We start from the raw sequence: 14,310 nt of genomic DNA, 5'->3' as shown, positions 1-14,310 counted from the left end.
TGTTCACTTGCATCCCTTTGCTTCTCACTTTCTCATTTGTGTTTTATGTAGTGAGATTTTCTTTTTCAACCAGAGGTTGCAGTTTTAAAGATAGCCAGTCCTGTGGAAGGTTCTTCTTTCTGCCGGAAAAAAAGGTTATTAGTGAGATTTCACTCAGTTGGCTTTGTTTGTTGAAAACAAGAGCTAATCTCAACTTTTGATGGTGATTTTTATGCATTGTGAGAGAAAATACTTTGCAAAGAACTATTTTTGAGCTGGAAGCATTTTTAGTGTTAGGTAGTGTAATCATTGTGTATATGTGTTAAGTTATTAGCGCTGTTATATAATATTAATAGTGTGACAAAATTTTTAATTATCACTTTGTGTAGTTGTTTTTAATGCTTACAGAAGTTTCTTTATGGGGGGAAACAGGAAATGTTTTCTATTTACTCATAAATTGATGCATTTAACACATTAGACCCATATTATTATAAAGTGATAACAAATTTTGCAATTTTTTATTTTCTAATTTTTAAGCATTTTTCTTCTAGCTTTCTGCAAAGGGAGTTCCAGGTTTACCATTGGATTACATAGCTTGCAATCGCATCGATCTAAAAGCAATGGAGAAAACACAGATTGTCTGCACCAGTTGTAAAGCTAAAGAAACTGCCGTTGCGCGATGCACTGAGTGTGCAACATTTCTTTGCCCAAACTGTGTTACTGCTCATCAATTCATGAGATGTTTTGAGAGCCACAAGGTAGATTAATTCTTGTCTTTTCTCTTATAATGTAAAAATTATTTTTTTTCTATAATCACTTCTTTTTCTTACTCATAGGTGCTTTCTTTTGATGAACTGAAAGGAGGTGGAGAAAACTTTACTACTATCCATAAACCTGTAACTTGTGCATCTCATCCTGATGAAGTTATGAAATATTACTGTCATACATGCCATGTAAGTAAATCATCGCTGCATTCAAAGTTTCGAAATGCAGGCGTAGTATTTATTCAAATATAATGAGAGCCATTAAGTGTTAGTTTTTGCATTAGTTATTAATGCAATGTCAAAATGTTTTTCTTATGTGCAGACTAAAGATCCTCATGCAGTTAAAATTTGATACCATTTGAAAGCATGAATTTTTCTGTACAAAGTACCTAAGAGCTCATTACAGCATCCAGAGACTTGAATTTCATGTTGGAGATTATCAGTCTGGAACAGCCATATTTATCAGGTTACATTAGAGCAGGAGTGCAGTGGGGTGAGCCTCACAATATCCTTGATTTTAACGCTATTACCAATCCTACTATGGTAATTTAGATACATGCCCTTTCCTGTTTTTACTTCATTGTTTAAAGTACATACAATACGTCTTACACAATCCTTTTGCAATTGAAAGATATCGAGTTGAAATCCTTGTTAAAAGGAAAGCTATGACTGTTCATAATAATTCTAGGTTTTCAGATGTATAAGTTTAAAAGTAGTTATTGCATTGAACTAACCATATCTTAAGAGTTAATACTATTAAATAAGTGGGTGTCTTGAAATTTAACTGACAGTCAAAGAATTTAGTCATTTGTTACCAATTAAATTCTGAAAAAGTTGGATTTACTGTCAAACAGAATTAACACAAACTACATGTATGCAGCTGTAGTTTATATCTTTTCAAGCACTTCTCTGACTAGGCACCATGTCTTTAGGTAACAAAAAGTGTGTATATGCTGTTTTTATTAACTGTCAAAAAGCTTTTTATAAAGTACCGCATGTTGCTTTGCTAATCAAACTGGCTTGTGCTAGGAGTTAAAACTTCAAATTGGGTTAAAAATAAGCTTACTTGAAGAAAATAAAGAAGTTGTAGCTGGAAATTTTTGAGTTGTAACTGGAAAATGGTTGAATGTTTTAAGCAGGGTTTCACAAGATTCAGTTTAAGAGCTATTTACGTTCATTATTTTAGTGATATAAGTGAATGATTTTCTGAGAACATTAATATTTTTGCTGATGGGCAGTTGTGTCTAAGTAGGGTACATTGTTCAATGTTGGAAAATTTCAAGTGTTTCATTTAGGTCATGAAAGTAAGCATGCAAGCTATTATTTACAGGGATCTATCTTAAATGAAAAAAAAAAAAAAACTTCTAGATCTGAATGTCTTAATCAGTCATGTCTTTAAGTTTAAACAAAACATGTAACAAATGCCACATAATGTTGGGTTTATTAACATGTCTGTTTTATGATATTGTGAAGAAGTTTTTTTCTCTTTGTACAGAAGTTTGGTAAGATCTCATTTACCAAATCACTGTTGAGTTTTGGTCTCATTATCTTAAGAAAGACATTAATTTATTGGAAAGGGTTCAAAGGAAAGCTACAAGGGTAGTAAATACATACCTGCCAACTCGACTTTTGTTTCAGTTGTTTCCTGAATTTTGAGCATTTCTCCGGTTCTCCCGAGTTTTGTTAAAAACCTACTGGGTTTTATAAATCTTTAGGAAAATCCATTTATTTAGACGAAAAAAAACCCCTATAAAATTATTTTTGTAAAGATTGTCCAGAGGTATGTATGTCATTCATTCGATGGCTTGAAAGCATCTGGCTAAAATTCAATTTTTAGCTCAATCAAAATCTAGCAATTTTATCAATGCTTGTTAAGTTAGATTAAAATACAAGTTTTAACTGTTTAATAAGAATTAATTTATTCTTCCATTTCAGTGAATTATTTTATGCTTATATGAAGCAAAAAACTTCCATATTGTTGTATTTGTCAAATTGTAAAAAAAATCTACTTGATTTTTTTCATAGAATGTTGGCAGGTATGTAAATTGGTTTTCAAATTTAGATTGATTCCAGGCTTAAAATGCTTTATATGTATAGTCTTAAGCAAGGAGTAAAAAGGAATATGATCCAGTTATTTCAGTTTGTCAAAATCTAAGACATGTAGAGGCTAAATTTCAGATGGCAAAACCAGGAGCAAAATCTCAAGCTGATCATGAAATCAGCAAAAATAACTACTTTAACAGGGTTGTTGGCATTTGAAATAGTTTACCAGAAGCAGCTGTTAGTTGCAATGAGATGAATAGTTTTAGGACTAATACAAATACAAATGTGATGACCAGCAACAGGCTCTGGGCCCAGCTAGACTGGTCCTAGTCAATTTACAATCCCCAGTGAAGATCAATGGCCCTCTTAAAACTATCTACTCCCTTGCTCATTACCACCTCTTCCGGTAAACTGTTCCAAGGTTCCACTACCCTGCTAAATTAATAATTTTTCCTAACATCCATGTTAGCCTGAGATTTAAATAGCTTAAAACAATGACCCCTTGTCCTGTTTTCAGTGCTCAACTTCAGCCCCATAACATCTTTCATTTTAATAAATTTAAACAACTGAATCATGTCCCCTTGGTCTCTTTTTCTTTGTTGAGGATTGATTAATTGACTAGGACCAGCCTAGCTGGGCACAGAGCCTGTTGCTAGTCGTCACTTTGTCTTTGTATTTTAAACAAGTCAGAAAAATATTTTAAGTTTTTTAAATTTTTTTTTTCATTATTTGAAATTTCAGAAGAAATGTGTCTTCCAAGTGTTTCATAGTTCTTCCTAGGAGTTATTTGATTGCTCTGTTTTAGTTTTAAATTAAAAAAAGTTTTTTTTTTTTCAGTTTTTCTTAATTCAGTTTTTAAACTTAAAATTTAAGTTTTCAATGCAAAATGGTGCTTGAACAAGCCATGTCAAACTGATTTTTCCTTTAAAATCGGTGTTTTTCTCATGTGCAGCTCTTAAAATATTTTCTTGGTTCCTAAGGCTTAACCAATTTTTTTCCACCTTTGACCATGTTCCTTATTCATTATTTAAAATGAAATTTGGCTGAGTTCTTGTTTTCTTTTCTAATGTCTTGGCAGTGAGTGTCATGAAAGCTTTTTTTTTTTTTTCTCCCAAGAAAAAGATTTGAAAATTCAGAGAATATCTGAAAGCGAAATCACTTGCCACCCTGATGTATCAGATATGAATACTGGATTTGTTCAACTGATGAATAGGTTTTCAAGAACTTAGTGTAACAAAATAAACACAAAATGCTCACAAATCACTACGCCTGATTTTATAATTTAGCAGGGTAGCGTCAAAAAAAAAGTGCTTTAATTCCTTGATTAAACAAAAAATTCCAAATTTATGAACATTTTTAATGCAAGGTTAAAAAATTGTTCACATTTACAATTTTCAACCATGTTTCTGTGATTAAGTTCTTTTTTGTTTTGTTTTTAAATGTTTTTTCTTTTATTCTCTATTGAACACAGGCACCTATATGCAATGAATGCATGATAATAGATCATAAACAGCCTGAGCATTGTTACGAAAAAGCAGTAGATGCTGAACCAAAACAGCGGGAGGAATTAAAAAATCTTATTGAAGAAAGTAAAAGTAAAGTTCAGTTTTGTGAAGAAGCAACTACGATGTTAGATACTCATTTGTCTGACCTTCAAATGCAGCATGACAGTGCTAAATCTCACATAGAAGTAAGAATTTCTTATATAATTGCCTTGAATAGTTAGTGTAGACTGCATACTATATAATTAGTAAAAATTTGCATCATATAAGAAGTTAGCTTATGCTTATGATAGATCAAGCAAGATTTTTAAAAAAAGGTTTTATCTGTTATAAATTTTATGTGCAGCATATGTTTTACGTTACTACAGTAAAAGACCATTATATGCACAACTTAGAACGAGAGGTTTTGTGTTATATGGGTTTTGGCATACAAATTATTTCACAAATATATAAAGTAATGTTCAGAATAGATCAATACATTGACACATCATAATAAAGGTTTTCTACAATGAGAATCAGTGCTCAAATTAGGTAATTTAGCTGTCATTCAAAAAATGTGTGCATTATCCTGCCCTTTGGCTAGCTTCATGGTTTGCATAAAAGTCACATATTCAGAGCTGCCAGCTTTTAAAAATCTACATTTGTAAAAATAAAAACTAACAATCTAAAATTGCTCAAAATTGCAGATTAATGCATTCATGTGCTTTTAGGCTACAAAAAACACCTTTTCAAAGTAAAATTAGTGAGTTTTTGGATGAAAACACTTGCAATTAAAGGTACTAAAAATTGTAGTTCATAGAAACTACAATTTTTAGTAGCATTTGGCAGCTCTGCACATATTCCTGGAAAATCTTTTGCTGCACATTTTACAGTAATTGCAATTTTTCTTTTAAAAGCTTTTAATTAAGCTGGAAAGATGAAAGATGGTTTAATATTTAATTTACTAGAAATTGTGGTTGCAATGCAGAATATAATGCTTTTGTAATGCTTTTCGCCCTTATCTGCAGAGGAAAGCATATAAAATTCACGCTCCAGTGCCACTGTTTTTTACATTTAGGCGCACATAGTAATGTGAGGTATTAGGAGGAAAATTAGTGTAAGTTTTGCTGCCTAAAAACTGCAGTCAAGTCTCATCACAATAGACTTCAAGGGACCTCAATTTTGTTCATTGTAATAAGAATTTTGTTTGAAATGTCAATTAAAATGGGTCTAATCTTGTTGGAAAGATATTTTCTTGTATATGTATTCACTTTAATGAGATGTTATTTTATTTTCTTTCACGACATAAAAGGAGAAAAATTAAAAATACAAAATTTAAAGTTAAGAGTAATGGTAGAATGAAAAAATGTCTTATCTGCCATGTGATATATCCAAAAATGTGATTGTACATCTAAACTAACATCAAATACAATGTGCTTATTCATTAAAAAAAAAGCACCTAACGCAAACAGATATGGAAATGGAAGTCATAGAACAATGAAAAAAAAATGTTTTTCTCAAACAATCACAAGCAACAATTGTGCAGTTATTGCTTTCACTATATTTGAAACATCCTTAATTCCAATTATCTCAAACAACCCTCTATGATGTAGTATCATTCCTACTCTATTCAAGGTCTTTGTACTGTGTTCTAAACTTTTGGGAATAATTTTATTGGTAGCAGCACAATACAAATGATAGTATTTTGGAAGGAGGCATAAATACGTCCATGGTAGCTAACGCATTGTCCCCATCAGTTAAGGGGTTAATTACACAACTAATTTTCTGCTTCCATAAATTTATGCATTTTATAGAAAATTGTGCTTTATCGATTGTTTAAAGGTTTTCTTCAGTACCATAAAATTACACTTCAAATAGTAATGAACCTCAAACTTGATATAAATTGAGAATTGTAAAAATTCTTTAATTTCAATGAGTTGGTAACATTTTAAGATATTTCTAAATCTCTCAAACTTATGTCTAGTTTTTTAAATTCAGTAGAACTCCAGTATCTGAATTAATTGGTTTTGGACCCGATTTGAATAATCAAAAATTCAGACGATTGGATTTTTTTCGGAAAAAAATCTGTTTTATTTAATTACTGTATGTATGTTAAAAGCGAAAGAAAAAAACTATTTTTGATGAAAAAGATCTTTTAATTAATCAAATGAAAAAAGCAACACTTTTACATGTTAAGCGTATTTCAAGTGGTAGGAGTTTAGATAGTCAGAGATCCACCGTGTTTACTGAACTCTGTAAACGTTTGATAAAGGCATAAAAGAAGCTACTTTCTTCTTAAGATGTAGGTCTACTATCTTTCCCAGATTACTTTAGCCATTTCCAGGTACAATGATTGTAGAATTGTTTTATTTTCCATGTAGTGATGTTTTTTCACGTAAATATAAAAATATAATGTGAATAAGACGGAACAGTTGGAAAGGTTTTGCTATGAAATAAGAAAATATTTCTAAATTTATCTGATTATCATAGAATTTAGGTGATTAAAAGCTGAAGAGAGCACAATAAATATTTCAGTTATGGAAAACTTAAGTTGCAGGGTTTATGCAAAACTTCATATTAAGAAGAGTTACAAACAATTTATCTTTTAACTAAGATTTTGGTTTACTGAAAGTCAAAAAAGCTATTCCATCAGTAACGTATTTTCAGGATTAAGTGCCACACCCAGTGTAAGCACTGCATCCTAATATATCCTCAAGGGAAAAAAAATGTAAGCGCCGCACCTGGTGTATGCGCCACACCCGCTATAAGTGTGCGCCCAACATTAAACAACTTAAAAGCACAACTAGTAGTAAAGAAAGCTGGAATAAAATGTAAATAAAAGAAATATTTTTAATCCTCCATAGTATTTTTAATTAAAGTTAATGAAATATTTCTAAAAATCTCTTGTCTTGCACTTTTGCCTCTGGCATCCCTCGATCGATCGGCCATCCCTTTCGCGCGCATGAGGGTTGATTCATCCGATCTTCAACGGAAAACACATCTCTCGTCAATGCTAAACTCTCTGGCAGTAGGATGATTTCCAATTGCTTCTGCCTTTGTTATTACGTTTAACTTAAAGGCTACAGTATAACTTTTAAATCGCTTAGGAGCTATTACAAAAGCAACTGGATGAAAAAAATTCGTTAGAGAAAGATAAACTAAGAACGCATGAACAACAACAATAGATGTGACGATATGAGTGAATAGAATTAGAGCTAGGAGACAGAGAAACAAGTTTCCAATTAGATTGCTTCACCATCCCAAGCCACCCACTTTTGTGAGATGGGTGGTAAATCCCCTTTACAAAACTGGAATGTCCATCCCCCTTCCCTACTATTACGTTTTCACACAATGCTCCTCTCCCTGACCCAATCTCCCCCCTTCGCTTCGATAAGGCTTGCTCGCCCACATGATTCAGCATTTCTCTCCACAGTAAAACATGTGCAATTGCTGACTCACTTCCTCTCCCCCCTCTTTGCTTTACATATCTCCTAAGGTCGAAGGATTTTGCAAAATGAAAGGAAACGATCTGGTGCCATTTATTGGCAGTATTTTCAACTTTTTTTAAAAACTTCGAACTTGAAAAAAAAACTGTATCCGCCGCACGGCAATTTTTTTCCTTTTTTCTTGTATGCACCGCGGCGCTTATTCCCAAAATATGGTAATAACAATGATCATTGTTACCAAAAGTGTACACTTAAAATCATACTAAATGTTCATCATTAAAAATTCTTTTTTGCAGGAAACATTCCACACATACAAAGAAATATTAGAAAAGCAACAAGAGCATGTATTAAAAGAGTTGGATTCTATTCATTCATCTCAAGAGCTTCAAATTATGGATACTTTTCACAATGTTGAGAAGATTAGTGAAAAAATTGATGATGCTTGCAAATTTGCTGAACGTTTGTTGAACCATGGGAATACATTAGAAATTTTAAGTTTGATTCATGTAAGTATCATTAACTTACAATTAGCAAAAATAAAATGATATGTTGGGATTTTCTTGATGCATCTTAAGTCTCAGCAACTATTTTTTGTGGAAAGTATTAGAGTGTTGGTGATTAAAAAGAAAGTTGCATGTCTGGATTCCATATATGACCTATGAACTTCATCTAACTTGACTATCTTTCTGAATTTAGTATTTAATCAATAATTAATTTTTTCTCCCTCTATTCTAGAATAAGGTTAAATTCTATATTTCTTGTTCTTGCAGCTCTATTCTTCATCTTGTACTTGCAATTTGATATTTCATAGATTTTTGTGGATGAAATGAAAATGACTTATATTTTATTGTTGTTAGAAAGCTAACATTAATTTGATTTTTGCATCACTTTTTGTTAGGCTCTGCATTTTGCATATCTTGTGTTAGACATTTCTTGCATTGGATTTTTAATGAACACATGTTCTCAATTTATTTTCTAAAAAACTTAACAGTTGTGAAATCATACTTTTGTAGAAAAAGTATTCAGCGTTTGCCCTTGGTGTACTCTTTCAGAAATGTGTTTTTTATTCGTTTACAAGTGGTTCATTCTTCATTGATATTTTACCAATTTAGTGATTTATATTAAAATGAAATTACTCCCTCACAGTGTAAGAGAAGATGTATCGAAAATTAGTTTAGGACATAGACATTTATTTATATAGCAGCTAATGTCAAAAAATTAAAATTACTGCTTGGCTGATAACATGAAAAATTTTGAAATGCTGTTAACTCTGAAAATTTTCATAACCTAAAAATACAAAGCTTGTTACTTTATTCTGTAAGTTGCAGGATTATCAGTTATGTATTGTATATTAATGTTTAAATAATGAAATCAATTAAAAAAAAAAAAACTTTTTTCTATGTGAGTAGTATCTTTATAAATGGCTATGTAATAGGGTGGAGTAAAAAAAAAAAGTACATTTTTTTAATCTTGAAATGCCTGGTGTCTCAACAGTTGCTTTTTAGCATCGATGGAGTTCCCTTAAAATATTAGCCTCATATGTAATTTTGAAAATGCTTAGAGATGTAAATGTAAAGTTACTAACTCCTCTTATGTAAGGTTACTAACTCCTCGACAGTGTAATTTCTTCATATTTTCTAAAATCCTCAAAATAAACCAAAAATAGACATTTTTCTTCTATTTTCACATGATCTTGCGAAACAAAAATAGGTCAAGTGCACACAATATGAATATTTAAAACACAGAATATTTATCAGTTATATATTTGAATTCTTATTCAGAAAATTTTTGAATTACATTTAAGTACTTTTGCTTTACATCATTTTTGTAGTTTTATACAATAATGATACCATCTAATTAACAAGCATCCAACAAAAACAAATTTTTTCTTTTACCGGTTATAATTTTTCAATTATAAAAATGTTTGTTAGCGAATTTTTCTTTACGTAAGTCTGAATTAACTTGTGAACAGAGTTGCAACTAGTGAACAGAGCGCCTTCTTTTTAAGGTAGAGTGAAAAAAATTAATTTTCAAAATGTACCAGTGATTTTCTTCGCTAGTGAAAAAGGGGAAAAGCATTGTATTACAACTCCTGTCGAATATCATTACACTCTAATACAGAAACCAGACTCAAAACACACAGGACGTATAATAGTTCTACCCAAAAAAGCTGAAATTATATAGTATAACGTTATTGATTTCTTAACATCTAATGAGCAGCCACTTGACAACTTTGTTGTTATTGGTTGTGATGGTACCAACACCAATGCTGGTGTGACAGGAGGTATCATTCATCATCTAGAGTTTAGCTAAACAAACCCGTTCAGTGATTGATTTTGTCTGCCGTATGCAAATGAACCTTCAATAGTTTAGATATTTAATGCAACGTTTGAACAGAACAAACAAAGGACCCGTAAGTATTTTTAGTAGCTATTATAAAAGCTATCAAAACCTGCAAAAATCTGCCCCCAGTGAAATTTAAAAATATTTTTATTTTCTGAGAATGTCCCTTCAACTTTAACAGGAACAACTTTGATGGAACTTAGCTTCCATCAACAATATATTTGTATGAAATTTTCCAAGATATTTCATCTGGGTATTACTCAAGCAATCTTACTACCAGAAAAGCTTTATCCTGTAGTACATTTCAGGTACATAACGATTGCTGCATGTCTTTTGAAAATACATTTCAGAGAATCGGAGTGAAAATGTGGTCGTGCTGTGCATACAGTGTATATTGCTCTATGAGCAATCTCTAGAGGAAACATCTTGACAAATTTCATACAAATAATTGCTCATGTGAGCTAAGATCTGTTCCAGTAAAAGTTGAAGAGACATTCCCTAAGAATACATTCTTTAACTTCGCTAGTGGTAGATATTCTCAGGTTTTGATTGTGACTAAAACACTTGTGAGTACTTTCGATTTTCCGTTCAAATATTACATTAAATGTCTGAATCAATGGAAGTTAATTTTCATCAACAGACAAAAGCAACCATTGCATAGGTTAGTTTATTTTTAACTTTAGACGAGGAATGATACTTCCTGTCACCCCAGTATGGGTGTTGGTACCGTCATAACCAATAGCAACCAAGTTGTTAAGTGGCTGCTCATTTTATGTTAAGAAATTAATAATGAAATTCCCTATAATTTCAAATTCTCTGGAAAGAATTGTTATATGCCCTGTGTATTTTGAGCCCGGTTCTTGTATCAGAGAATAGTGATGTCTGACAGGAGCTGTAATATAATTTTTTTTTTGCTCTTTTTTTTCCTTGCAAAGAAAATCATTTGTATGTTTCAAAATTTGAAAACTCATTTTTTTTTTCATTCTACTCCCTCCGGCCCTGTTTGCAAGATATGCAGAGGTAATTCAGACTTGTGTTAGGGAAAAACTTGGTAACAAAGATTTTTTTTATTTCAAAATTTTAACTGGTAGAAAAACTTATTCTTGTTGGATGTTTGTTAGTTGGATTGTACCATTATTGTACAAAGACTATAAAATTGATGTATAGCAAAAGTTCTTAAATGTAATGCAATAAACTATCTAAAGACGAAAGTAAATATATAGCTGTTAAATGCGTTTAGATTCTGTGTTTAGAATATTTATATTGTGTGCACTAGACCTATTTTTGTTGTGCAAGATCATATAAAAATTGAAAGAAATTACTCTTCGAAGTAAAACTTCTAGGAGATATTAACCTTACCTCACGTTAACATTACAACTCCAAGCATTTTCTTCAGAATTATCCGTTTTAAATTTCATAAAAAAAGTTCAAAAAGGTCTATTTTTTGCAATTTTGGAATTTTTTTGGGGTGTTTGTGGAACCCAAAGATATTATCCTAAGAGGCTAATATTTTAAGGGTATCCTATTGATGCTAAAAGGCAACTTTTAAGACCCCAGGCATTTCAAAATTTGAATTTTTTTTTTAACTCCACCCTTCTATGCAGTATATTTTTAACCTAAGGTTGTTTTTTAGGTTGTTGGAACGCAGTTGCTTTCACTAATAAATAATACTCCAAAACTTGATATCTCAGTCGGCATTACTTTTGAAACGGATGAAAAGAAATTTGAAGCTGGTGTAAAGGAGACATTTGGTCATGTGAAAAATACCGGAAACACCTCCCAAAAAAGAAGATTCTCCTGTGTCTCAGAAAGCTTCTCCTATGCATTCCAGTTCATCTTTCGAGAGTGATGCCTTCAGTCTCTCTACTGGTGTTATTACACCTGATAATCCGTTACCAACATTAGATGTTGATCTTGCCAACAATATTGTTGCACAATATAATTTGGCGCAACTAGCTGGAATGGCTGAGAGAAGTATTTCACAGAATTCCTCTACAGCTACTCCACCTCCTATCAACTTTGCAGATCTTTTGATTCCTACTACAGAATCTGAAGTCACTGCTGCTCAGTTAAATGCAATAAATAATCTTACTGCTTTGGCAAAAATGGGATCTATTTCTTTGAGTAATAGTAAGTATGAAATGAAGTTGTATTGATTTTAAATTCATCTTGTAGCTTTATCTAAAAAATATTGAGTGCCAATTTCTTTTTTTTTTGGTTTTGTAGAAAATAGAGAAATTCATGTTATGTACATTGTTAAGCTATAGATGTTGAAGACAGATTTTTTCTTGTACTGTTGCTACATTTTTGCTAGTGTATTGTGTTTATGCTTACTATATCTTCATGGGTCCTACCTCTGACATAACTGTAGTAAACTAGTCAACCAATGAATTTTTCTTAAAGCTCAAGATGATTTTTTTAGCATTGAAAAAATTGAATTGAATATTTTATTGAAATATTGTATACATTCAGAACGTTTCGTCCTGTACATACTTCTACAGTTCTACAGTTTTCACTGTAGAAGAGATGTTTTGAAGATAGAAAGTTCACTCTTTTTGTTGTTTTTTTGGTATTATATTGTGAACTGAAATATATAATTATCTTTCAGGTTTTAAACCATTGAAATAACTTAAAGATTCATTAAACAACAGATTTGAGTTAATTTTTATCATTGACCATAAAAACTAGATTAAAAATAGTGCAAATTGATGTCATAAAATTGGTGGGGTTTTGAGTTTCAATGATAAAACTTATTCTTTTGAAAAGTACCAAACTTAACCAAATATGCCCCCAGACCCCGAAGAGTTCCTATTTTTCCTACTTTTTCCTACTTTTTAGAGCTCTCTCCTTATTTTCCTACTTTTCCCCTTTTTTACCTACTTTTTCTTTCTTTAGTATAGCACTTCTAATTGTGCATTTTTTTCTCATTTTTACAATGCCCCACCGATAATTTTCTGCATGTTTCAATTTTAAAAAGCAAAAGAAACAAACGAATCCCAAGTTTTTAATTCACCGACTACAGTAATTTCTGGAAGGAACACTGCGGCATCTGCGTGTTTAAAAGTTAAATATTCGTAAGTGACTTTTATGTCGTTGCGGCATTTATGATCGACATTTCTCATTCTGGCTCTTACTGGCTCATTCTGATGCAATTATATATTATTTACCATTACACCTCAATTAGAAACTTTAATTAAAATAAACGGCCGACTGTCCAAAAGGTACGGGAAAAGCCGTTTTTGTACAGTTGATTACAAGTGAAATGGAGCTCTATTTAAACAGAATGGCAATGAAAAACCATAAAAGGAACGTAAGGAAGCAAAAAATGAAAAACTTGTACACTCTACATATTTTATCGATGTTAGTACAAAATCAAAGGCACAGATAACAAAAATTCGCAAAAACGGATCACTTCAAAAATAATCGCGGAAACAAACTTTTTTCATTCATAAATATTATTATTGTACATTCTAAATTGTAAACATGATTATAAAATTTATAAAACTTTTGTTTCCTTGCAAGAAGTGTATTTGCAAAAAAAAAAAAAACACGGCAAAACCTAGATGGGCAAAACGTTTCCGATTTTTGGAGAAAAACCAGAAATCAATTCAAATGCGAGATTCCGTTTTATTTCTTCACATTTTTAAAAGTTGGGAGATAGAGCCATAAGCAAATATGTACTGTATTTTTTTTTCCTTTTTAATGGATATTTTCTGCTCTGATATATCATCAATATCGAGAAGTTGCTCATAATTTTTATGTGCTGCATTTATGGCAATGAGGCATTTCGGAACACCTAAAATTTTTTGACAGACTCTTTCTCTTTTCGGGGTGCGGCAATTATACCGATGCCGCATATCTACTGTAAGTTATTGTACTCAGGGCGCATGATCAAAAAAAAAGGGGGGGGGAGATATATGCTGGCATTTGATGCCTGGGCTCCCCCCACTCACTCTCAATTTCGTGAACAATTTCCGAATGAATATTTTTGTCGTATGATGATGATCGAACGAAACTACATGTCTTCGCTTTTATGCACAGTGAAACATTAGTAACTAATCTTTGGCTTTGAGAAAAATGTTATGTTTACCATGTGCATGTATTTTTCCTTTTTTTTCCAGTGACAAATTTTGGAGCAAGAAAGAGATAAAAAATCATCAAACCAATAAAACCATGTTAGTTTGTATTGCTTGATTCAAATTAAAACTGGCCCGTCATTCCGATTTTCCCCCGGGGGGGGGGGGGGGGGGGTGG

At 31.7% G+C, this 14,310-nt stretch overlaps 1 protein-coding gene across 1 annotated transcript in view; it reads left to right on the top strand.

The window, feature by feature from the left end:
* Positions 1–14,310, top strand: part of LOC129231581 (brain tumor protein-like) — a 124,103-nt gene that overhangs the window by 78,861 nt on the left and 30,932 nt on the right. Inside the window, 6 exon segments of the mRNA XM_054865939.1 lie at positions 531–737; positions 816–932; positions 4,258–4,476; positions 8,010–8,219; positions 11,690–11,821; positions 11,823–12,186. Of these exon segments, the coding sequence (XP_054721914.1) occupies positions 531–737; positions 816–932; positions 4,258–4,476; positions 8,010–8,219; positions 11,690–11,821; positions 11,823–12,186 (1,249 nt within the window).

Source organism: Uloborus diversus, chromosome 10, assembly GCF_026930045.1.
Source record: "Uloborus diversus isolate 005 chromosome 10, Udiv.v.3.1, whole genome shotgun sequence".
Classification (NCBI taxonomy): domain Eukaryota; kingdom Metazoa; phylum Arthropoda; class Arachnida; order Araneae; family Uloboridae; genus Uloborus; species Uloborus diversus.
This window is presented reverse-complemented; position numbering and strand designations above follow the sequence as displayed.